This window comes from Pinus tabuliformis, chromosome 7 (genome assembly GCF_031772625.1).
Source record: "Pinus tabuliformis cultivar Carrire ecotype Pingquan chromosome 7, CPIR1, whole genome shotgun sequence".
Taxonomy (NCBI): Eukaryota; Viridiplantae; Streptophyta; class Pinopsida; order Pinales; family Pinaceae; genus Pinus; species Pinus tabuliformis.
The window spans coordinates 1,325,219,370-1,325,246,493 of record NC_142293.1 but is presented as its reverse complement, the minus strand read 5'-3'; the positions used below and the strand labels follow the sequence as shown (position 1 = coordinate 1,325,246,493).

Here is a 27,124-nt window from a genome sequence, read left to right as displayed (position 1 = left end):
ATGAGGATAAGGCTAGGGAGAAGGCCATCCAAGATGACATTGCAAGGAAGAGGGAATTATTAGAAGCCATGAAAGAGAATGGGTACGATGATTATGAGATCCAAGACTCCTCTTCTATCCCTTCCACCAATGACCCCTTTCACTATGTTCATCCTTCTATTGGCCAACCATCAAAAGGAACAAAGAGAACAAACATCAAAAGTTATTTCTCATCTTCTGCCAACATTGCCTCTTCCAATCCCACTTCCTCCCAGCCAAGTTCTCAACCCACTGTGGATCAACATTGGAAAAGACAATGCAAAGAAACTTCTCAGCAATACATTGCTAGATGGTGGTATGATTCAGATATCCCATTTAATGCTGCTCACTCACCTTATTACCAAGCTATGTGGGACTCTGTTATAGCTGCAGGAAAGGGCTTCAAAGGCCCTAGTTTGCATGACTTGAGGGGAGCTATTTTGCAAAAAGAGATATCTTCCATTGATGAGTATTTCGTTGAGTTTAAAGATTCATGGCTCAAAACAGGTTGTTCCATTATGTCAGATGGATGGACCGATGGAAAGAACCATACTATCATTAATTTCCTTGTTTCTTGCCCTCAAGGAACCATGTTTCTGAAATCAGTGGATGCATCTGATAAGGTAAAGGATGCAACCCTTCTATTCAAGCTTTTGGATAGCATTATTCAGGAAGTTGGGGAGCAGCGTGTTGTGCAGGTCATCACTGATAATGCCTCAAACTATGTTCTTGCTGGAAAGATGCTTGAGACCAAATATAAGACCATACTTTGAACTCCATGTGCTGCACATTGCATAGACCTCATGCTTGAGGATATAGGCAAAGTGGAGTGGGTAAAAAACACTATAGAGCATGCCAAGTGCATTACAAAATACATTTACAACCACTCATGGGTATTGAGCCTAATGAGGAAACACATTGGGGCAAAGAGCTTGTTAGGCCTGCAATTACAAGATTTGCAACTCACTTCCTCACGTTGCAATGTCTCAACGGTCAACATAAAAACTTGCAAAAAATGTTTTGCTCTGAAGAATGGTTTGAATCTCGGTGGGCTCGTAGACCATATGGAAAAGACACCAAAAAGAAAGTGTTAGACATTTTTTTTTGGAAAAGGTCTCTAGAGCTTGTGAAAATTATCGAGCCCCTTGTTAAGGTGCTAAGGTTGGTGGATGGGGAAAAATTGGCCATGGGCTACATTTGTGAGGCTATGGATCAGGCAAAGGAGCAGAATACGGGCAGCTTACAAGGACAGGTTAGCTAAATATGGCCGTATATGGGAGATCATTGATAACAGATGGAACAATCAACTCCATCGTCCTATACATGTAGCTGGGTATTTTTTGAACCCAAAGTATCACTATAAAAATTGGCTAGGAGATCTGCATGATGGGGAGGTCAGAGATGGATTGATTGATTGCTTGGAGCGCATGGTCCCTAGCCATGCAGACCAGTTGGAAATACATAGACATCTTACTGTTTTCAATATGGCAGGTGGTACTTTTGGCAAAAACTTGGCAAAGATGGCAAGAGATGTGGACCAACCAGGTAAGCAATTCCAATTTCCATTTTGTTTTTCTTTTCAAGTTAAAATTGTTTACATTCTTTACAATTCAAAATATAAACTAAGTTACTAATTAATGTCTTTTTCTTTGCAGCACATTGGTGGGAGTCATTTGGTGGCCAGTGTCCTCAATTGCAAAGGTTTGCAATTAGAGTCCTCAGTCAAACTTGCAGTGCTTCAGGTTGTGAGCGCAATTAGTCTGTTTTTGAGCGCATACACACGAAGAAGAGAAACCGTTTGGAACAAAAACGGTTAAATGATCTTGTTTTCGCGCAATATAACCTTCGACTGAGGAGGAACCAAATGATGAGCAAAACACCTGATCTACATCCCATTGTGTTGGACGATATTGATCCAACATTAGAATGGGTGGAGGAGACTGAAGATCCTGTGTTTGAGGCTGATTTTGATATCGACATGGCTTTAGCGAAGGATGAAGCAGATTATGTGGCGGCATCAAAACCAGGATTAGTAGCGGCATCAAGGAAAGGCAAAGAACCAATGCAAGGCACTAGTCGTGCAGGTCGACAAACTCGTGCTTCAATTAGGTCCACTTCTATTGTCATTGGCGGCATTGATACTGAGGTTGCAAATCAGGCTGAGGCATCTTCAGACTCTGAACCAGATGATGTCTATGTAGCTCCTGATGATGATCCTGTGTCTATTAGTGGTGATGAACTTGATTATTGATCATGTGTACACTGTAGACTTGTAGTAGGACTGTAGGCCAATGGCCTCATAGCTTGCAGCATTGTTTTTGGAGTTTATAGGCCATTTAGAACCTCATTTCTTATGTATTTTTCTATTTTGTCGATGATATGTATTGCACTCGGTGCCATTTTGATATATTCACCTTTACATGGTATACAAATGAGCAAACTTTGCATACTTTGTCTCTATTGGCTTGGAATCATGGTTTTACATCTTAAAAATAGTTTTGTTTCATTAAAAATTAATTATTTAATTATTTTTTAAAACCGGTTCGTTTAGACCAAACTAGTCTCGATTAGACCGGTTCCGGTCGGTAAACCGGTTCATTAGGTGGATTGGTTTGGTCACTCGTTCCAGTTTTAAAAGCTATGCGAGAATCTGACTACATCACTGACATTGATCCATCCTGCTACTGAATATTGTGGGCTCTCGTAGCAAGGTAATGATCCATGAGGAGGACACCTCAATGGACCCTACCCAACCCTCTGCAACTCTGGGATTATAACTCCATATCGCCACACCTCACTCCTAGAGGTATACCTGCAAACATGGCGAAATCTTCCTCCAACCCAGAGGGCAACTTGTCTATCATTGTGGATGTAATCGTTTGGTCTTGTTTCTCCTACTTGTCCTTCTTCCTAAGAGGACATTGTATACTGTAGTAGCCAAACTCACCAAACCTAACGCACTTGACCTTAGATAGGTCCTTCTTCTTCTTCTCCCCTGTCCCTGACTAGGGCCCTTTCAAGCAAGGGCCACATTCTCCTCCTCCTTCTCACCATTGGAGCACTTATTGTTGCTTCTGTTGATGGTGCTCTTTAATAGAGCTCAACTCAACTCCTCCTGCTGCAAGTCTGACCACATCCTATCCCATCAAGGCAATGTCTCTCACGCCTCGGCCCAAGATACTTTGGACAAAGACTTGCCACTCCTTTGAGACATTGTTCAATGCCAATTGTATAAGCTATGTTGTTTGAGGTGCCTCCCCAATGGTTGCAAGTTGATCATGGACTTCCTAAATCCTGGTGAGGAAGGAATCTATGCCTTCACCCTTCTGCACCCTGATGCTTCTCAGCTTCTCCTAAAGGAACATCTTATGTTGCTCAAAAGTGTTCTAATATAGCTAGACAAGAGCATCCCACATCTCCTTGGGAGTATTCTTTCCAGATATATGTGAGACTATATGGTCTCAAACACCATCCAAGATCAACTGCTTTGTCTTCGCCATCTCTCTCTTGTATTCCTTCAATTGATCTGCATCCTGGGGAACTTCCACTACATTATCTAGATAGGCTTTCAAGCCATGTTCATCCAACAGGAAGGACATCCTAGCCTTCTAGATGACAATTTTGGAGGCTCCCTCTGTTGAAGAATCTAGGGCAAAGTAGTATAGTGTGATTCTTCATTACTTGATAACAATTTGTGGAGTTTTTTTAACTTTTCTTGTTAGCTTATTCTTCTTCTTATTATTATTAGTGCGTATGTTTGTACTTCATCAAACTGCTACCAAACATGAAAACAAGAACACAAAATGTTGGCTCTCTGCCAGGGCCAAAACCTCTCTTCTCTTGAGAGGAAAACCCTTTAGTGAATTTCTCTTATTGAAGCTTCTATTGATCAGTGCCAAACCCTAGACCCCTGACTAAGAGATCCTCCAAGCACAAGTCAAGTCTCCACTCCTTTCTGCACCATATACCCCAACACTTTGTTTCCTGGCAATTCGTCTTCCTACTTCCGCCACTTCATTCTTCTTGCAACTTGATAGTAACCTTGTAGTCCTTGCTCTAGAGAAGATACTTTTGATGAGACCCTTCTCCTTATGATGGTTCCTTTCTTCACTTCACCAATCAACTAACTTGGATGACTGTAATGTAGGGTTGTTGAGACTGTAGAAAGAGATCTGATTCTCGCACGTGTGATTGTTTTCTACCCTAGAAAACGGTCTTTTTAACTTCGGTCTTATTCCTTCTTCCTTTGTTTGTGAGGGCTTCTCCTTCGCTCTTAGATGGAGGCCTTGTAGACCTTAGTTTCTTTCCCAAACAGTGATGAATGTAGCACTGATGAGCTGCTACTCTTATGACCGCAGAGAGGGCTCTTTTCCTCGCACGTGTGACTATGGTTTACCCTTAGAACAAACTTCATGACTTCGGTGGTGTACCCTTTTTCTTCCCTACCTTTGGAGACCTACTTACTTCGTCTTGCCTTCTCTTTCGCTGATTTCAGAGCTCTTGTTGTGTGTTGTATGAGGAGTGGACATCCTCTATAAATAGAGGTTTGTACCTCCTTTTTAGGCCGACTTGGTTGTTGCTTGTAGGTCGACTTGTAGAGTAGACTTCAGATGGTTCTTTGGTGTGGTTGTATGCCTGAATGAGCTTCTTGATGGTGCCATCGCTTGCAGGAGACTTGTGACTTTGCTTGGAGGTATTCTCTTGACCATATAACATATACATACAAGGTATAACATGCCATTAAGGTCTTCAACTTATTCTTTTGACTGTTTGACTCACCTATAGCACTTTAAATAGTGCTAGACCTATTTCAACGAGCAAGAAACTCATTGACATATATTATAAAAATAATATTTCTTTTTCTTGAATAAATACAAATATCAAAAGTACATTTATGAAGACCGAACCTAGTTACATATCCTTCAACACTCCCTCTTAACTAGGGAGGTATTCATACAACATTACAAGGTGTTTGGCTATTATCAATCTTGAAGAATTCACATAAGAGAAATTGGATTTGCAATCCATCTGTTATAGCATCATATTCATGAGCATAGTCATAGTGCAAGGCCTTGACTAAGAGCTCCATCTCTTTACAAGACCATGAGCTACAATGTTGGCGATACTAATGATTTATAGACACCTTCATCATTGTCTCTCAAGGTACATACCCACCCAGGTGTTCATTAAGTATGACCTTCTAGGACTATTCCTATCTTGGGTTCGCAGCCCTCAAAGAATATTGGTCCTCTTGCCTACGCTTGTCTTGGATGCCCTACACATCCTCAAAGAGTATCAGATGCCAGATGATTACCCAATCCTCCCATTCTTTCTTCCTGAATGAAGACAAGAATGTTGTGTCTAACTGACTTACGGTTGTTAGTCCTAGTCTAGTGCATGACCCATGAAATGGAAAACAAAATTGTCACTCCTTTGTAATCAGGGGTGATCCAAAACTCCCTCTTGATCAGGGACTTGTCAGAGCTCCCTCTTAACTGGGGACTCTTTCCTTCATCAGCAACTTCTTCTTCGTGGGTTCTTCAGCTGCTTGATCTCCTTCCTTTCATGATGACATGAAATCTTTGTTCGAACTTCTTCTACGTAGGGCACCATCCATCGATCACTTTCCTTCTTGGTTTGTCATGTCATTGCTTCGTGGAAAGTGACTATCAGGTTTTTCTTGTCATCTTGGCTACTCCTTTGTCATCTTGTCCATGCTTCAGAATACTCTTCTCATGGATGCTCCATTGTACTTGCTTGATTACATGTTTTGACCTAGTAGCCCATCATGACTTCATCCTGATATTGCTTCAACATTGCCTTTTCTTTTGTTGGATGGCTTCTTCGTCACTACATCTTTGTGGAGTAGAATCAGTTATCTGCACTTTTTACATCTCCAAGGCCTTCATAGATGTCAAGGGTCCTTTCTTCCTTTACCAGAGTTGTCATGCCTTCTTTCAGGAGATATCTTTTAAGGCATTTTGTCAGATAGTGATTCTTAGTGATCATGATGTTCTTCACATGCTTGATCTCTTTCTTCATTAGCTTATTTTCAGATAGACAGGTCAACCATCTAATGCTTCCTTGTGAGAGCATTCCTTCATTACTTGCTTTCTGGACTTGTCCGCATTTCTTCTTGCTTCTTAGTCAGCAATCTTATGCTCCTTATGTGAGCATATTCTTTTGTTGACCTTCATTGCATTGGTACATGCCTTCGAGCATATTCTTTGGTGAAAGAGATTCTTCATGCTTGATCATGTTATAGAATTATACCCATGACTCAATAATATATATATGAAAACATGACTTAAACTTTGATGCATACATACCTCATCTTGATTCTCCTTTGATCATCCTTTGGTGTGGCCCTTCTTGCTTCATCTTAGCTGGCCTGCATATCATTCTTTTCTTGAAACCCATGAATGGGATTCCCAATGAGACATCTGCTTTGGCCCATGAACCTTCTATTGAAGATTCCATCATAGGATCTTAAGATCCTTGCCTTGCAAATGTTTCCTTCCTTTTAATGATGTAGGTCTTCTACGATTCTTATCATGATCAATCATGTATGAGGTCCTATACTAGGTATCCTTCTTCTACATGAATATCTTGAGCTATATCTACCATGCTCCTATATTCTAGAAGATATTTTCACCCATGCATGATTTATTCTTATTCTAAATGCTACATCTTCATGAGTATCTAGAATTATATGTACATCATGCTTCTAGATTCTAGAGGATGATTCTAGCCATGCAATTTTAATTTATTCCTACATGCTCCTATCCTACTCAAAACTTTGAAAGAAGTCTAGAAGTAAAGAGTTTGACCTAGTCATAGTAGAGATCCAGAGGATCTTCCTTCTTTTGCTTCTTTCCTTCTTCTTTCATCTCTTGACTCAAGTGAGCTTCTTCCCTCCTTTTGTTGTTGTTGTCCTTCTTAATCTTAGGGAAATTCCTTTTGTAATGTCAATATTCTTGGCATCCAAAACATTGGATCTTGGACATGTCTTTGTTGTTTGTTCTTCGTGGACCAAACTTGCCAAATTTACCCTTTCTTTTGGCCATGGTAGCAAATGCTTGCTCCTTTGATCCCACATCTTCTTTTTCCTTAAGTCTGGTTTCCTTTGTTCTGCATAGAGACCACATTTCACTGAGAGTGGTTGCTTCCTTCTTGGCATATACGCTAGATGTGAAGTTTCCCCACTCCTCAAATAGAGCATTGAGTACTACAGTTGTCATTTCTGTGTCAGACATGACATCCCCAAGCTCTTGAAGTTGATCTCTCATTTCAGAGATTTTCATGAAGTAGGGAGCTATTCCTTCCTTTGTTGTCTTCATCTTGTATAATTCATTCCTCAGAGATATTACTTCTCTGGTTGTGGATACTGAGAATAGCTCTACTAGCTTATCATAAATTTCTTTTGATGTCTCAAACTTGGAGACATAGGGAATGAGAGATTGATTCTATCAGAATCCTTTGAGCTCTTATCTCATCGTTATTGTACTTGGCTAAGGCTTGAATCTGTTCCTTAGCAGGGATAGTGATATTCGCTTTGATATGCTCTAGGAGTTCATTCTCTTTGAGTAGTAGATCAGTCATCTTCTTCCATGCAAGAAAGTTATTGGTACCTACCAATTTATTGCTTTCCTTGCAAAAATACATTGATGTATATTCAGAAGGGAACTGTACTTTCTTGATAGATTTTAAGATGTAATAGATTTGCTACCTCCTTGAAGGCTTGATGGCTCGTCTTCCCTGGATCTTGATGTTTCTCAAGTGGACTTGCTTGGTGATGAGGTTTGTTTGAAGACTTGTAGCTTGATGTAGGTCCTGCTTCAATCTGTTCTTCTTTGTGGGTGCCTTTATATAAGGCTCTTCTTCTAGCTTTGTAGACCTCCTTGATGAATGATGGATTGTAGACCCTTCTTGACCTTCAAGTAATTGAGACTTCTAGCCTTGATGCTTCAACTTTGTAGATGCTTCCCCTTGATGAGTGTTCTTGAGTTGCCCTATACTTGATGTGTCACCTACGCTCTAATACCATGTTGAAGAATCTAGGGCAAAGTAGTATAGTGTGATTCTTTGTTACTTGATAACAATGTGTGGAGTCTTTTTACTTTTCTTGTTAGCTTATTCTTCTTCTTCTTCTTATTAGTGCATATGTGTGTACTTCATCAAACTGCTACCAAACATAAAAACAAGAACACAAGATGTTGGCTCTCTACCAAAGCCAAAACCTCTCTTCTCTTGAGAGGAAAACACTTAAGTGAATTTCTCTTATTGAAGCTTCTATTGATCAATGCCAAACCCTAAACTCCTGACTAAGAGATCCTCCAAGCACAAGTCAAGTCTCCACTCCTTTTTGCACCATATACCCTGGCACTTTTTCGGCACTTCTTCCAGCACTTCATTTCCTAGCGCTTCGTCTTCCTACTTCCGACACTTCGTTCTTCTTGTAACTTGTTAGTAACCTTGTAGTCCTTGCTCTAGAGAAGATGCTTTTGATGAGACCCTTCTCCTTATGATGGTTCCTTTCTTCTCTTCACCAATCAACTAACTTGGATGACTGTAATGTAGGGTTGTTGTGACTACAGAAAGAGATCTGATTCTCGCACGTGTGACTGTTTTCTACCCTAGAAAACAGTGCTTTTAACTTCGGTCTTGTTCCTTCTTCCTTCATTTGTGAGGGCTTCTCCTTTGCTCTTAGATGGAGGCCTTGTAGACCTTAGTTGCTTTCCCAAACAGTGATTAATGTAGGATTGATGAGCTGCTGCTATTATGACCGCGGAGAGGGTTCTTTTCCTTGCACATGTGACTATGATTTACCCTTAGAACAAACTTCAAGACTTCGGTGTACCCTTTTTCTTCGTTGCCTTTGGAGACCTAATTACTTCATCTTACTTGCCTTCTCCTTCACTGGTTTCAGAGATCTTGTTGTGTGTTGTATGAAGAGTGGACAACCTCTATCAATAGAGGTTTGTCCCTCCTTTTTAGGCTAACTTGACTGTCCATTAGGCCGACTTGGTTGCTGCTTGTAAGCTGACTTGGTTGTTGCTTGTAGGCCGACTTGGTTGCTGCTTGTAGGCTGACTTGGTTGTTGCTTGTAGGCCGACTTGTAGAGTAGACTTCGGGTGGTTCTTTGGTGGGGTTGTATGCCTAAATGAGCTTCTTGATGGTGCCATCGCTTGGAGGAGACTTTTGACTTTGCTTGGAGGTATTCTCTTGACCATAATACATATACATACAAGGTATAACATGCCCTTAAGGTCTTCAACTTATTCTTTTGACTATTTGACTCACCTATCGCACTCTAAATAATGCTATACCTATTTCAATGAGCAAGAAACTTATTGACATATATTATAAAAATAATATTTATTTTTCTTGAATAAATACAAATATCAAAAGTACATTTATGAAGACCGAACCTAGTTACATTTCCTTCAACACCCTCCAACCAATCTTGATCTTTAAGCTCAGTTATGGCCATCTTTGAATTTGATCGAAAATCTCCCTCTTCCTCTGCTTGGTTGTTGAATCTACGACTCGCACTTCCTTCAAGAGTGAGAAAAACTAACTGCAACAACTGCCAACTACAACTGGGAAAATCAAATTTCTAGGCTAGAAACCCTCTAAGAGAAATTCTCTCTGTGACTTCCTTTCTCTTCCACCTGGCACTGATTTTGTTGATACAAGACCCTTTTGCGCCCAAACAAGGAATTTGCCCAACAAATATACTAGATTGTTGCTCCCTCTGCGCGCTGGAATCACTCAATCTGGCAAATCGAATTTTTCTACCTCGTTGCACTAAAAAATCGAACTTCTTCAAGCAACTCGCAATACCTGGCTTAGGCTCTATGCATCCCCCGAAAATTTGTCATGTTGCTCCATTTGCACAGCGAATTTTTGCTTCCGCTTCTGAGCTTCCCCGTCTAATAAAAAACTCGCTTGGATACTATGTGAAAATTTCAACTATTGCAACTGGAAATTACTCTTCTAATTGTAACTTAATTAACAGTTTATTTTCCCCCACAAACAATGAATAATTCACAACTACAATTTTCACCAAATTAAATTATGCAAAAGATAATCTGGAATCTGAGAAAACTCTGGCACACACATAAAAATTTGACACAGTTATTTTTGGACAAAAATCCCTAGAAAATCCAACTTGGGAAAATAGGTGCAGCAATTGAGGGTTTTAATTATTAAGCAACAGTGAGAAACTATGAGTAAAGCTATATGCCAAAACATGGCAATCCTACAGAGGAAAATACTGGAAAAATTCTAGTGAGGAATTTTCCTCACCCCACAAGCAATTCAGGCATTGACTGCCAGCTCCAAGTGAAATGTTCAAGCAGCTTCTGTGCAGGTTTGCGTCACCCTAGCGCAGTCCCTTCCACGCTCTGCCTGAAACAATTGCTACACAAGTCGTCTTGTCTGCTATTGACTAAGAAATAGTGTCTTCGACACTCTGGAAAAAAAATTGGCCTCCGGAACTAAAACATAACTTCTCTCCAACAAAATAGAATTGCCTCTAGAGACTTTTGTGCAACCCCTACATCAGCCTCTCTGTGGCTATCTTTGCCTCTCTATAATGTACTCTCCGAATCTGGAAAATCTTCCTCTAGACTCAGTTGCCCCTCTCTGTCTTTGTTTCCCTTCTCTGGCTCTAACTCTTCCAGCAATTGCTCTCTGGAGAAATTGAACTGCCCAAGGAAATCGATCTCAAGTGTGTGTTCTTCATCTACCCATCGACCTTCTCTTATAATCTCCAATTGGAACTCCAACGGCCAAGATTAAAACATAATCAATGGTTGAGATTATCTCTAGATCGATCCGTGTGAGTTTTTAGATAATTCACACATTTCTCAATTAATATTGATTAATTAACCTCTTTCCCTAAGATTAGACTTAGGAAATATTTAAAAATAGGTTAATAATCTAATTGAGACACTTCTAGGTGGAATTTCCAGAAACGATTTCTGGGTTATAGAGAACTCTTGTGTTTTAGCCTCTCCACAAAGTTTCAAGACTAGAACACCTCTAATGCTACAAAAACTAGCATAATATCCATGTGAATAAGAGCTTGAGGAGACGGTGTAATAACTCTAATATAATATTCCTTCATGTATCCCAATAACCCTTGTCTTTTCAAAACTAGGATTCTTTCCCCAAACCAAATCTTTACCATCTACAAAAACAACCCTATCTCCTTCATCTTCTAAACAATAAATGGAAAGCAAATTCTTTTTCAAACCTGGGACATAGAGAATGTTGTTAAGATGTAGCTTTCCTCCATTTTCCAGCTCCAATGATATAGATCCAAGGCCTTTGACTTCATAGTTTTTGTTGTCTCCAAGCTCCATTGAATGTGATGATGATCCTTTTGATAGAGTATGAAGTTGTCCACTTTCTCCGATCATGTGTATTGAGGCACCACTATCAATAATCCAAGCCTTTGTCATCATTGAGTGTACCTGTAAATGCAACCAAGAGTCCTCTAAGCTTGACTTTCCTAGATAGATTGTAGATGATCCTTACACCAAAGCTTCCAGCAATATTCAAGAGATTGATTCCCATCTTCAAATAGATTGTCATTGAGAGAGTGATCTTTCTTTCAAGGTTGTTTTTCTTCCTTCAAATGATAGCCAACAAAGTGATCTTCAAATAGTCCTTCCTTCACCTTAGCTCTGATACCATGTTGAAAATTCAATGCTTGTAGTAATTAGGGTTTGATTCCTCTTTTCTTGATAATTACTTGTGATGTGTTTTGGCTTCTTTACTTCTTTATTATGTTATCTTTTCATCAAGAAATTACCAAATCAAAAAGTACATGAAGATCACAAGAACAAGGAACACAAGATGTAGGCACTCAGCCAGGGAAAATCCCCTATCAAGGGGAAAACCTAGTCAAACTCTTCCACTAGTAGATTCAAATCAAGATGACACAATCCAAGACCCTTTTGACCTAGACAAAGACCTCCTCCAATCACCAAATCATCCCTTCCTTCATGTAGACAAACTTTGCCAAATCCTCCAAGTGTCAGCTCCTCCAATACTACATTAATCCAAAATTCCGACCCCACAACTACAAAATTTTGGACCTGCAGTTACTGCAAAAAAATTCGGCCCCTACAACTTGCCCATAAACCCTAGAAAACTCACACGTGTGTGAGAGAGAGATGCTCCAAACTTCGATTTTTCTTCTTCCTTGAATTAGGTCTTCTTCTCATGTAATTTGCTCTCTTTTTCGCCCTCTCTCTTGTAGATCGAACTTGTGTGTGTGTGCTTCCAAATGAGTCGAGTTGCCTATATTTATACTGCTTCTGTTAGGTCGAATAGCTCTAATCTAGGCTGACTTCATTGGGATAGGGACGACTTGGTGAGGAGGTGACAAATGACACTTTTGACTCAAGAATAATTTTCTTTACATGATACAAATGCCCAAGAAGGGTCTAATAAATGTGACAAAGACTCTTTTGGCTCTTGACAAAACCTAGAAGCCCTCAATGGAGGCTATGACCTAGAAATAAATAAAAGACCATGAAACTTGTGCTAAAAAATATTTTTCTTTTACAATAAAATTTATTTTTCTTTTCTTTTGACAAATACAATTATGAAGACGTCGCGACACTAGTTACATACTTCGACATAAAGAGTGGGGCACAACCACCAAGGAGATAGTGGGTAGCTTGCCTGAGAGTTGCCTCTAAGATCTTCAATTGGGGTTGGGATTTTCCCTCTAGAAAAGAGTTTGAGTAGTAACACTATTGAAAGCACTATCGAAAGTCACCATCACTAACAACCCAAACCCACAATCAAGAGTCAAAACTATTTAGCATCCAAGGGTAACAGTGAATATGATTATTTAATAATGATAATATTGTCTTCCAATTGAAATAAGTTGTCATAAGTCCAAACTAATAGAATATATACACTTATATCACATGCTACATTCTAACTAGGATACCAGAAACGCTGCCCCCAACTCCTAGAAACATCGTTCGATGTTTCGGATACGGAAACACATATGAAACAGCTTGGAAACAACATGGAAACTTTTCGAGACGTTTCACTTTTTGGAAACGGCCAGCTTGAGATCAGAAAGGGAGTTTGGAGAAAATTTGATCTGTTTCCCGAAAAATTTGGATATGTTTCCATAAAATATGGATATGTTACCAAGTTTTCAGGTTTTCCAATGTTCTAGGCACTTTATTGCACGATTATATTTTATCATTGTTTGTCCAAAGCCTGTAAATGCAGTTGAATTCTTTGCAGACCATATATCCACTGATTACAGCTCATCTGAAGGTGAACATTTATCTTGAAAAAGGATTCATGACATGATAGAGGTATTTGCCAAAAAGTTTTCAACAGTGCCAGATCTAAAGGATGGAAACCTAGAATTTGGAATGGAAACTCATAAGGTATCTATGAAATCAAGAAGGAAAGTTGTTACCCACAAGTTGGCTGGTGGAAGCAATTTCTTTGCATTAGGTTAAATTTCTCAGCATTTCTTTACTAGTACAATACTTCATAATACTTAATTGCTTAAATTGTGGCATCTTGATTCTTGGTCATATGATCTTAGGTTGTGAATAAATAAATCCAGCTTACTTCTTTCTATGAATTTCAGAGCATCCCTTGTTGTAGCTACTGGAACACAGTCCAATTTATAATGTGTAGAGTCTAGACGTTGATATTTACAATGATTAAATTTACATTATATTGGGTGATACTAAACAATATTTCTATGTCATGACTCCTCTAGAGTCTAGAATAAGATATTGTGCAACATTCTATTTACAAATTCAAATTTGCTATGTTGCCTTTGCGTTGGTACTGTCAAATTTATTAGAAAAATATATAATTTCATGAAGTATGATGTGACTCTGAAAACAATCTCATATTCCTTTAAGCTGAGTGGGTATTGACATTTTAATCAAAGGTGCCAACTTAAATGTTATAATAATCATTGATGATGATGATTTGTTTATGTTGAATTCATGATGATGATTATGTATTTTTAAATATACAATCTAGATTCTAAAGACTAAAAGATGAATGATAATATATATATATATATATATATATATATATATATATATATATCATTTCCTTGCCATATCGTATCTCGATTTTTTGAAAATTTGCCATATCCGTTTCAAACCCCATATTTGTATCCATTTTAGTGCAACTTAGCATTCTAAATTAAATTGCATATGCAACACATATTGAATGCATGTATAAGACAAGCAGGGCATGGGAATTGTGTGCCAATCTAAACCAACCAAATATCCAAAACAACAATAGCAGGGAAAGCAATTCAACCTTTGGGGCTCCACTAACTGTTCCAACTGGCAAAGCAGCACGAAGGGCATCCCAAGAAGTCAAGTTCTCTTGTAATTGTCCTGTTACCTGCACAACAATTGCCCATAACATTATAGAGGAACAAAAGGTAGTAATCGTACTTCTAATGACAACCAAATAGTCACTACCATGATCTCTTTTCCAACTAAAACCTCGTAGGGAAACAGAAGAGATGCTTCCCCACATTTGTGGTTGGCATCCCGTATAAACCCAAGCATACGCTGGTGCACCTAACCTAAAGGATTAGAACTAAGCACTTCACTGACACAAAACTAGCCAGATACCCAACAACATTGGCACCAACCAATTGAGCTAACCCCTTGGCCTATGATACTACCATTTTGTGCGAACCCTTAAAAGATTAATGAAATACATGTAAAAGATGGTTGACTATTTTTAAAACAACCATAACATTTATCTCATACAATGCAACTTACCGTTGAACTAATGTGCATAACATGTGAATAACGCTCGACATTCATATATTTCTCCACCTTCACAGATCCAGGCTTTGAAACCTGATTTCAGAATTCACTGAGAAGTTACAACTTGTAAAAACGTTCAACCCCATGAAATTGATATATGTAACATCTCTAACTTCCAATGTTCCAATGAAGAAACTTTGTTGTAATTTTTCTATCATTGCATCTAAACAGAAAAAAAGGGTGAACGTTGAAGTCCTGAATTACATAAAAGTTAAAACTGACAGTAATAGAAATCAACTTGCTAAGAGTGTTTTCATTGGGGCAGTTTTCATCTGCTCCTTTCTCTGTAAGCTCATAAGAGAAACATCAGAATATCAACAGTTTTACATGACTGGTTTCTCTTATTAACCTCCACTTTAAGGTGGCATGTACACCTCTCCTGAGACTTTTATGACCTTGCCAATCAGGCAATGACATATGTAACACCATTATTTGCTCCATATAATGCGACACGACATTTTCCAATGAGAGAAAAGAAAATGAACTTGCTGCTAGTTTATAACACAATATTTCATTATACATAGTCACACTCTACGTACCCAACAACAAAACTATTCATTCTCTATCTAATGTATGAGTCATTCTCCCCTGAAAATGATATACAACAGCATACAGATGGATGCCCTATATTAGTTGATGCTCAGGTTGTTTTCTTTGGAACCTAATTACTCAAAAACTTTGTGTTACTGACAATTTCATCAAAGTTTCCACCTGTTTTAACAATTTAATTCACTATTGTTCTTAACATGGACGCACTGATAAATACCCTAATCCACAATCACAGATTTAAGGGATAAAAAAAGGAAGTGCTGAATGAAGAAGAAAGTAGACTATTTTGAAAATTGGCAATTATAATATATCAATTACGCATCAATTGCTACAGTTTTAAGGCCATTCACTGTCTAGGTGTAAGGTGAATATAGATCTTAGGAATCCATGAAATACATGTTAACATATGCAATGTGCTTTATTAGGGTCCCGCAGTCCATTTAATTAAGTCATGGGAAGTATTATGATTGTTAAGACCATAATTACAAGGATCATCAATTTTTCGGCAAGATCATGAAAGATTGTGATGTCAAACATAAATGAAAAATTGCCATGAAAAAATTGTGATTTTTAGGTTAAAAAATGAACATTGCAATGAAAAATCAGCAAAAATCACGTTTTTTGTGTCACGGCAGCAAAAACTACCCAGTCGTGACTCTTGGTTACTTCAAGCCTAAAGGTGATTTTATGATTTTTTAAGGGTTGTTTCTCTTTGGAGCTGTTGGACAATGAGAGGGAAGGGACACAACAGCAACAATAACCAGTGTTAAGAGAACCAAACCATTGTTTTCATCATCACCATACAAGTTTTTTTAATAGCAGCAAGGATCAATTCCTATCTGCCTACGGTGTTCATATTCTTTAATCACAGCTATTTCCTCAAGTTCCACCCTCTTCGCTAGTTTTTTTTCAAGATTTATGCAGGGTTTCAAAGTCCATATTGCTTTCCTCTTAGTATCATTTTTCATGGCTCATACAACAATCTAGATGTCTGTTCTTTTTAAACCAGCAAGGTGTTTTATTTTCGAGCAATGTTTATCAGCAAACACTACCTCTTATCATCATTTTTCATGGTTCACAGAACAATATAGAGGTATTTTCTAACCAGCAAGATGTTTTCTTTTCTAGCAATATTTGAGCATCAAACACTAGCTCTTATCATCACTTTTCATGGTTCACAGAACTATCTAGAGGTCTCTTTTTTAACCAGCCCTAAGGATAAAAAAGAGACCCTAGGATTTGCAATTTAGGTTCTCAACTTTCTGGATGGTCAAGGGAAAGAAAAAACTATCTTTATTCTTCACATACTTGGAGAAAGGGTTCAGCTCAACAAGGAGCATTGAAGCAAATACCGAATAAACGTAGCACAAGAACATCAATCCCATGGAACATAATACCATGTTAAAGAAAATATACTAGCTTACTTCACCATGCAATATCCAAGATCCACCATAAGCATCCATGAAAAGAGATCACATCACATCACAACATCCACCCAAGAAAGTCACTCGACTAGTCCTCTATTGCGCACTAGAGATAACGATCACTAATAAAGTATTGTTATGTTCCAATTCTGACAATGAATCCAAGAGGAAATTGACTCCCCTATTAATATGAGGGTAACCAAGACAAATTCCTTCAAAATAACCTAAAAAGCTCTAAAAATTATTAAATTCATCATACAAGGTGCACAGATCATCAAGCCGACCCCAAAACATGGCCATAACAATGAAATAACATGAAAATAAGCCTCAAAGCCCACTCCTATGAATGTCTAGAGTCCTCCAAGAGTGACATCATCATCCAAAATCCATTTCTCTCCATGAAAAGGTGCAATAGATAGCACAAGCAATGTATCTTATCCCATAACTCATGCTTCTCCAACCAAATGAGGTGTCAAATCACCAAAGTAGCCCTCTTAAGCCCACATTATATTACAAAAGCTCACATCATCAACAAATAAGGTGCTAGGATGGCATCATCAAGCTAGGGCATGACGTTGTCAATGTAGAAGGTGCATCTACCCCTCCATAGGGTCCCAAGTGATCAACACCATTAATCACCATCAAGAGAAACACAATGTCTATTAAGAAGGTACAATGCCAACCTATGGATGTCTTTTCATCTCAAGGGTGCATCAATTCTCCAAGTCATGTCCTAGCATCAAATGTCGGTGTCCAAGGTCCCAAGGCTGGAGGAGGGTCATATCATCTGTGTGATAAGTCCCCATCCAGGCCAACTTTCCCCAAAGGGACTCCAACGTCCTCCACAAAGTGTCTTGCATCATCATGGAATGCCATTGAACATGCTCTACAAATGGGCTATAGAAGCATCATACCATCCCTCAAGGGATCCTAGCTACACCCATAAGAATCACCTAACACAGAATCAAGGAATCAAGTAAAACCAACATCATGGGTACAAGAACCATAAAAGCATCAAGGTGGACCATATTCAATGTCAAAGCCATCATGTTGAAGAATGTAACTAGTGTTGATCTTCAAAATTGTATTTGAGTCATGATGTAATGAAAGAAAAAGAAAATTTATAATAAAAGAACATTGACTTAATAAAGCATGGGTTTCATGCTTCGGTCAATACTTAGTAGGTCAAAAGCACCCACTGTGTGCTCTAGGGTTTGTGTCTTGAGTCAAAGTAAAAATCATGATATAACAGACCCTTCTTGGGCTTTATATGTCGAGAAAGAAAAATTATTTTATTGTAAATAGGTCTTATAAATCACCTACACCAAGTCGGCCTAGAAGGACAGCCTCAAACTACTATATATACAAGTGCATTTGACCTAGTGAAAGGACACACATTCATGATTCGATTTGCAGCAAGAAGACAAGATGAAGTGCAAAGTATATGAAGGAGTACCCATCCTATTACAAGAAGAAAAAGAAATCTAGCGAAGGAGATTAGAAGTCTAACAAAGGTCTATCTTGTGACACACGTATGAGTATACTGAGAAATTACAGAGCAGAAAAAGTATAGGACTGTTGCAGAAGCAAGAAGAGAGGGCCGAGACCCTAGTTGATTTGGTGGAAGTTCGATTTGTTCGAGGCTGACTAGGTGGGAGAGGTAGTGGTCTTGGTCAAAGAGGTCTTGGCTTGTCTCAACTTGATTTGATTTTACTAAAGGAAGAGTTTGGCTGAGTTTTCCCCTTCATTGGGGTTTTTCCCTGGTTGAGTGCCTACATCTGGTGTCCATTTTTATCTTCATATTGTGATAGTTGTTTGATGATCTAGAACGTAATAACAAGAAGAAAAGTTATCTATAAGAATATCACAAAGTTACAAACAACTATCTAAGATCACAAACAACTACCTAAGTTAAGAGAAATCAAAATTAAATAAGCCCTAACTAAACTGCCCTAGATTTCTCAACATGGTATCAGAGCTAAGGACAGTGATTTGAGGCAGCTAGAAGATCATTCTTGTGCAAAAGAACTAGAATTTCGAGCCTTGTCATGAAGGACATGCATCTCTAAAGGAGGAACAAATTGAAATAAGTCAATTCTGGGCATATCCCTGTGACTAGGCCGCAAGCCTGAACTGAAGGAACAAATGCATCTAAAGAAAGCACCAGTGACACCATTCTAGAAATCTGAGAGGCTAAGAATATAGTATATTCAAGGTCGAGTCTTTTGATAGAGAGAGTGAAGTTTTGTGCTCAAATGTTAAGGTCTAAAATTACTTCAAAAAGAATCCGAATCTTCTGTGACATCCGAAATTACAGAGACTTGTGCATATTTGTTAGTGACCAAAATATATCTCAAAGTATTGAAAGAGAGCCCTCATAGAAAGCAATAAAGAACACTTGTCAAAGAAATCGAAGACCAAATCATTTAAGGTATTTAGGCCTATTCTTGAAGACCTATCACCAAACTGCAGTCTCCATATAAAAGTCGTGACACCTGGAATAGAAGCTACAGACCTGTGGATTATATATATAAGAATATTGAACCTGAACAGAGATATAGACGCTGACTTTTTGGTGATCATTCAAGCCTCCTTCAGTGATAAACTATAACAACCAAAGCAGTTCTTTTGAGCACTCCTATAAACTAAGAATCATATATAGTCAATGGTTGGTGAAGCTCAGAAATTGAAGATTGTTAAAGTGAACTTCGTCTACAATCTTGGAAATCAGATTAACCTAAAGTGTTCATCAAATACAAGTACTCACATTACTCTTTATGTTTTAGTTATCTAACAAATTGTCTTCAATTTGCAAAAACACGGGAAACAAGCTCAAGGGAATATCAATCTTTCAAGCATAAAAGTCAAAGGTATGTAATCTTGAGGTAAGTAAAGCATGTTCATTTGTATGAAATGTTTTTAGGGTTTAGGTGCCTGTAAGGTTTGCAAGTTTTCATCATAATAAAGAATGTTAATATCTAAGATCCTGGATAAAATACTTAGAAACCCTCATCCCAAATTCTCTTGTTCCCTCTAAGGAACCCTAATCTATGTTATTCAGGGTTTGTAGATATGTGATAATCTTTTATGATGATAGGATTTGTAGGTATTCAAAATCCCTTGAAATTCATTCTCTAAGAGGTAATGAAAATCCTAGATAAATATTATGTTACTGTATTTGTATATTTTGGTATGTTTGTCAATAAATATTGCAGGTGTGATGACTTGATAAATCAAGTTGATCCTTGGACACAAGCTGATGAACCTTGAAGACGTTGTCACAATTCAAAGGAAACCCTTCAATAAGGATACCCCACAAGGTTTGTAAACAAAGCAACTCAAGGTATGTCTAAGACCACAAGATTTGTAGCTAAACTTCTTCATTAAAAGGTAGGATCATTATGAAATTTGCCTTGTATTACTAACTTTCTTGTGTTTATGGTTTTGAATCATAAAGATTCTTGTTAGGGTGATTAATCTCTATATGGAATCTACCCTTGGCATACTATCTCTTGCCACTTGTTCATTTTGGTGAAACCCTAACCTTTAGGGTTCACTACAAAACCCTAACCTTTTGATGCTTACGGTATGTTAATGATGAACCCTAGTCTACTTAGAGCTTGTTGATAAAGTCTAGAACATATAATGATATCCTACTCTCTTGATGATTAGGATTTTAGTAATGTTATGAAGAAACCCTAGTCTTTTAGGGTTTATCAATGATATCTAAGTTATATGATGAAACCCTAAATTTTTAGGGTTTGATGAATTAGAGTTTTTGACAAAACCTTTGTGATAGTCAATCCTAGGAAGGAAACCCTAGGTGTATAAGCTTCCGCATAATTGAAACCTTAGTCTGGTCAAATTGTTAAAGTTTGATGTGTGTATCTAGGGTTTACGATAAAAACCCTAGTAAAAGATTGATATAAGGAAACAATAATGAAACCCTAACTTTATTATTGATATCTATGATTCAATTTTATTGATGAAATCTAGGGCTCATGAAAATACCTAATAGAGTTTGACACAAAATTCTAAGAACATAATATTGAAGCTTCAGATGTAAAATGCTATGATTGGATTGTTAACTTGATTTAGTTGTTAATATCTAAGGCTTTAAGTCTCGATGGAAACTAAGGTTTTTCACAAAACCCTAGCAAATTTGTTGAAGTCTAGATTATGAAAAGATGTAACTCTTGTTGATTGTCAACCTAACTAGCCTTATGTTTTAGATGTCTAAAGCTTGATTTGATGCTTCCATTACAATGACATGCTAACCCTATTTTGATCAAGTTAATTTCATGCTCCTACTTGGTTGTACTAATTGTTGAAAAGTTGCAGGTACATGATCTTCAAGATGTCGAAGATGTTCACCTACCTCATAGTTGTAGATGACTTGATAACAATGATGAGCATGATGGAAAGAGGTAGCTGTAAGAATGATGATGACATTAAAGATGAATAGATGATCTTGTTGCCATAGTAAGGATGATGTTCTTGAAGGAATGTAGATTTGAAAGATTGAAGTTCTCCGATGAAATGATGATGCAAAAGAAAGAGTTTGTGTGGCTGGAAAAATATAAATTGTTGATGAACTTATTCCTTAGCTAAGAAGAAACTTGGATAAAAGAAAAAGTGTATACTTCCCCAATGGAAACGGAGCTTGGTTGAAAAGTTAATCTCTTCCAAAGATCATAAGGATAATTGAGATAGGAGAATAGATAAAGCGCTACAAACAAGTTGTTCATGATTGATGAAGTTGCAAACAAAAAACAAAAAAACTTGGTTACATTGAAAAGTATCAAGGCTCGATTTGGTGCTACTAGAAAAGTTGAACAAGGAAGCTTCTGAAGAAATAAGCTTGGATAAAATGATGATGACCTAAGCAACATCAGAATATTTGAGGACCCCAGAGGTTTGTGCTAACTTGTATATATTTGGAAGTTTATTACTAATTGGGGTTGTGTTTGTATAGGAAGATCTCTCCATAAGAAGGTTGACACATTTTGGAAGCATGCTTGGACTAGTGGATATATCTAATTTAGTTGATATGAGAGATGAAGCATCTTGGGGCGACAAGATGCTTGGGAGGACATCTAGTCGACTTGTGATGATGTCTAGATCCCGAAGTAGGGAGAGTATCATTGATCATGTGGATCTTCGACCTTAGATACGATACCTGGATCCCTGGATTGGTGTTAGAGTTGAAGCCTAATGGTACCTAGAGTGGCTGAAACTTGGAACACACTTTAGTCCCACCCGATTAGATACTCTAGTCAAGTATATAATCTGTAGCACTGTGTGTGTTGTAACTCTTCACAGAAACATATCATTTTGAGTTCACACATGTACCTATGTATATATGTAATTATGAATACCTTCCTAGTTAAGAGGGAGTGTAGAAGAATATAACTAGTGTTGGTCTTCATAATTGTATTTGAGTCATGATGTAATGAAAAAAAGAGAAAATTTATAATAATAATAGTAATAAAATTGGCTTATTACAGCATGGGTTTCATGCTTAGGTCAATAGTCAATAGGTCAAAAGCACCCATTGTATGCTCTAGGGTTTGTGGCTTGAGTCAACGTAAAAATCACGATATAATAGACCCTCCTTGGGCTTTATATGTCAAGAAAGAGAATTTATTTTCTTGAATATAGGTCTTATGAATCTCCTACACCCAGTCGGCCTCCAATCCTTCAAGTCGCCCTAAGAGGACAACCTCAAACTACTATATATGCAAGTGCATTCGGCCTAGTGAGAGGACACACATTCATGATTTGATATGCAACAAGAAGAGACAAGATGAAGTGCGAAGCATATGAAGGAGTACCCATCCCATTACAAGAAGAAAAAGAAATCTAGCGAAGTAGATTAGAAGACTAACAAAGGTCTATCTTGTACACATATGAGTATACTAAGAAATTACAAAGTTGAAAAAGTACAGGATTGTTGCAGAAGCAAGAAGAGAGGGTTGAGACCCTAGTTGATTTTTTTGAAGTCTGATTTGTTCATGGAGGTTGACTTGGTGGGAGAGGTAGTGGTCTTGGTCAAAGAGGTCTTGGTTTGTCTCAACCTGATTGATTTTACTAAAGGAAGAGTTTGACTGGGTTTTCCCCTTCATAAGGTTTTTGCCCTGGTTGACTGCCGACATCTAGTGTCCATTTTGATCTTCATATTGTGATAGTTGTTTGATGATCTAGAACATAATAACAAGAAAAAAAATTATCTATAAGAATATCACAAACAACTATCTAAGTTAAGAGAAATCAAATTAAATAAGCCCTAACCAAGTTGCCCTAGATTCCTCAACACATCAAAGTATTTCTCACAAGCATCATCTTCAATTGTCCTACTAGCTTATGATTGTGCTCAAGTTACCATACATAAGTATGGAAGTGTTATTACATGACCTTACCAGGTGCTTCCAAAACTAAGGGCGGGAACAATTCCTAGGTTGGCCCTTCCAAATAATAGGTGCAAGTGATATGTGTTATGCCCTGGGGTTTACTTCATGAAAGTTGTCACAGTCTTATACTAGGTTATGCAAACCATTGTCAATGAGTCTCTTTGTAGAGGGAGCGCTTTAGCTACTTGAGTTACCTTCCCCCACCAATGTTTTTCTGAGCCCCCAAAATTTTCCTTTTTCTTTCTTACTTTGAAACGACTTGTTTAATAAGCATTGTTGTTTTATCAACTAACAATAATAATATAATCCACCTATATTGATGAGCAATTTATCTCTTCATTGGGGGCAAGAAATTCACTGAGAGTTCCTTTTACTTTGATAGGCTTGATATGCATGGCTTCTCTCAAGCATAAATGACTACATAGGAGAAGGTAGAGCTCAAGCTATAATTAGCTTTTGCTTGTTTTGCATCCCTTGCCATTCTTTTGCATCTCAATATTTAGCTTGTGCTTTTTCTCTTTTCTTTCAACAACATCAACTTTGAGTATTTTCAACTCCTCCTCATCAAACAAGGCTAGCAGGGAACAAGTATGATCGTTTGACAACAAACAATCAAAAGATGGGATAACAAACATCAAGGAATGATGACATGTGTTAAGTATCAATAATATGAAGTGCTACCATCATCAAAGCCTCCTAATTGTGCCCCTCCAAGACAATGAAAGAAAAACACTAAGAAAGGTCACATTGAACTGGGGACACATGATAACCACCAAGGTGAAATAAGGGAACAAGTACACAACCAATAGCAATCTATAATCCAATTTCAATCTATGATCCATACCAGAATGTCGTCAACACTAAATGAAAGCACTTGAATGCCAAAATGGTTAAAGTACCTCCCAATAGATGACCCACCTTCATCAGATGAGCAAGCTATATCACTGAGTGCATTGTCCAAAGAGGCATCTGAGGCTTGGCTATTTGTGGATCATGGTAGGGTTGTTGGTTGGCACACTGTAATGTAGGATACAAATTTTCTCTCAAGATTACTCATGTATATGGATGGCTAACAAAAAGCAAATGACAAAAGGGATTATGCAACCGAATTACCACTTGGCTAGAATCCTGGGGCATGTGACAATTTCAAACCCTTAGTGACTAATGTCCTTACGATCTCAATCAAACAAGTAGACCGTTGAATTTAATTAACATTTGTTAATTTTAGGTATGTTCTATGCTTAGAGCAAATTTACTTCAATTTTCCATATTAGCTCAATATCAATTCCAGATTAGCAATCACATTTAGCATGATAGTAAAATGCAGATAGAACATAAATATAAATTGCAGAAAACAAGCCAAGACAAGAAGACACAAGATGTGGCGCTAGCCAGGGACAAACCCCAATGGGGGGAACCCTTGATTAATTCCTCTTATGTTCTTCAATAGTTCAATAGAGAAAGAGATAGTACATATACATCAGAGGTCAACATTTTGACTTATCAAAATAAGAGCAGAGATCTTCTCCATGAAGATACCACATGAGGTAGTTGATCTGAACTTCGGTGAAGACATACTGCTTCAACTGATCCTACAAGGTGACTCCATCACCATGTTGCACCAATCACGGTGTTGCACCTCATCATGATGTTGCACCCGTCACTGTGCTACACCCAATCACTGAGTTCCTCTCATCACTATGCTGCTCCCATCACTGAGCTATACCTCATCATCATGTTGTACCCATCATGCTGCTCTTCATCATCATTATGTTGCATCCTTCATGTTGCACTGTGTTGTACCCTTCATTGCACTATGCTTACTGCAATACATCATCATCATGCTGCTGCAATATGTTGATTTGGGGTAGCATCGGATATGCCCTAGCCACGAAATTTGGTGGAGAGGTTGGGGCACATGAGATCTCTAATACCTAGAAAGGGTTTGGGCAGATTCTAAACAGATCAGGAGATATTAAAATAATTAATGTTTTTAATGGAGTCCCTAAATATAAACTTAGGAAAAATAAAATATTAATGTGTATTAATATGAATCTGTGTTAGAATGGTCCAAAAGACATGGATCAAGCCAGATCTAATCTTAGTCGTTGATTAGGGACTTAATCTCAGTCATTGATTTATCAACGAGAAAAGTATAAGAGGAGGCTTGAGGGTCACTTAGAGGACACACTAAGGGAGACTAGTCAGTTCAATTTCTAGAGCAGGGTTTGCTAAGAAATTGAACTAGTGGTCTGGAGAGCAGTCAGGAGGCAGCAAGTATGGAACAGAGAAAGGAGAGATCAGCACAGAGGCAGAAGAGGCAGAGCTAGAGCCAGAGGAAGCCATGCAAAGGCAACAGAGATTGCGCAGAGCTAGAAGGGCCTGCGTCATCCATGCAAAGGCTACAAGAGTGATGCAGAAGACCAGATAGGCTGCGCAGAGCCTCAGTACGCTGACGCAGAGTGTTTTAGAAGAAGTGCTGGAAATTTGTCTATCGGTGGCTAAGCCAATTTGGCACCCTGTTTCACTAGAAAATTGCTGAATAATAAAATCCTCCCTTGCTGCACCGGTTTTCCCACATTGGGCTTTTCCAAGGACATTAATCCAAAATAACTGTGTCAATGTGTGCATATGTTTGTTTCTGTATTATGGTGTGATATCTGCAGCAGTATTTATTTTAAATGTTTGTTGAAGTAATTTCATGAATAACTTATGATGAAATAAGTAAGAAAAGTAAATCAGTTGCTGCAGTGATAGAATTTTCACATGGTATCAGAGCAAGTAAGCAAAGACAGAAAGGGAAAATCAGTTATGGGTCAAGACCACAACGCAGAGGCATCCACCTCAGGGGACTCACGCAGATTTTCAAAAGATTGCACAAGAGAGAGATTTTGATTTCTCTATGTTGGCTTCCAGGGTGGAAGAAGAAGTGGCATGCATGAGTAGTCCTGCATCATCAGAAGTATGGTATATAGACAGTGGAGCCTCATGGCATATGACGGGAATCAGGGAGTGTTTCTTGGAATATCGAGAAGAGAAGATGAATTTTCAAATCACCATGGGGAAGAAGGCAAAGTGTACTCCAGTAGGAAAGGGTACCATAGTTTTTCAGACAGAATCAGGAGAACGGTTTCGTGCCACAAATGTGCTGCATGTACGAAGATTGGGATTGAACTTACTTTCCGTGTCGCAACTACAAGGCAAGGGCTATGACGTTTACTTCATCAAGGAAAAGGTATATGTCGAACACCCGAGCTGGAAAAAGAAAGTGCAGATCGGGATCAAAAGTAATCGATTGTATAGGTTACAACTAGAATCTCCAATGGCACTAATAGGCATTCATGGGGACAAAGACTTGAACGAATTATGGCACAGAAGGATGGGTCACTTGCACCATGGAGCTCTGAGAATTCTCAGGAGCACTGTAACAGGAGTTCTAGATCTGAGTACAAAATGAGATGATGTATGCAGGGGATGCGCTCTAGGAAAGTATGCCAAGGCCACATTTCCTAGGAGCAACCACAGGGCCAAGAGTGTACTAGGATTGATACACTCAGATATCTGCGGACCTATGTCCATCAAAGCTCTCAGCGCTGCCGAGTATTTCCTTACCTTCATTAATGACCACTCGAGGAAAACTTGGATCTATTTTCTGAAAAACCAAGGATGAGGTTTTCTGTCGATTCAAGGAGTTCAAGGCTCTAGTGGAGAATCTGACAGGTAAGAAAACAAAAGTCTTGCGCTCAGATAATGGTGGAGAGTATGTCGATAAGGACTTCACTGATTATTGCGCTAAGGAGGGCATTAGAAGAGAATGGACAGCTCCCTACAATCCGGAGCAGAATGGGGTGGCAGAAAGGAA

The 27,124-nt window shown here is 38.3% G+C and overlaps 1 protein-coding gene across 4 annotated transcripts in view; it reads right to left on the bottom strand.

Moving 5' to 3' along the window:
* LOC149252460 (anthranilate synthase alpha subunit 1, chloroplastic-like) overlaps positions 1-27,124 on the bottom strand; it is a 504,560-nt gene that overhangs the window by 36,154 nt on the left and 441,282 nt on the right. For all 4 annotated transcript variants that reach the window (XM_089459700.1, XM_089459699.1, XM_089459701.1 and 1 more), the window contains 2 exons: positions 14,832-14,912; positions 14,356-14,442 (listed from right to left, as the gene is read on the bottom strand). In XM_089459700.1, the coding sequence (XP_089315826.1) occupies positions 14,356-14,442; positions 14,832-14,912 (168 nt within the window). The remainder of the gene's footprint in view (positions 1-14,355; positions 14,443-14,831; positions 14,913-27,124) is intronic.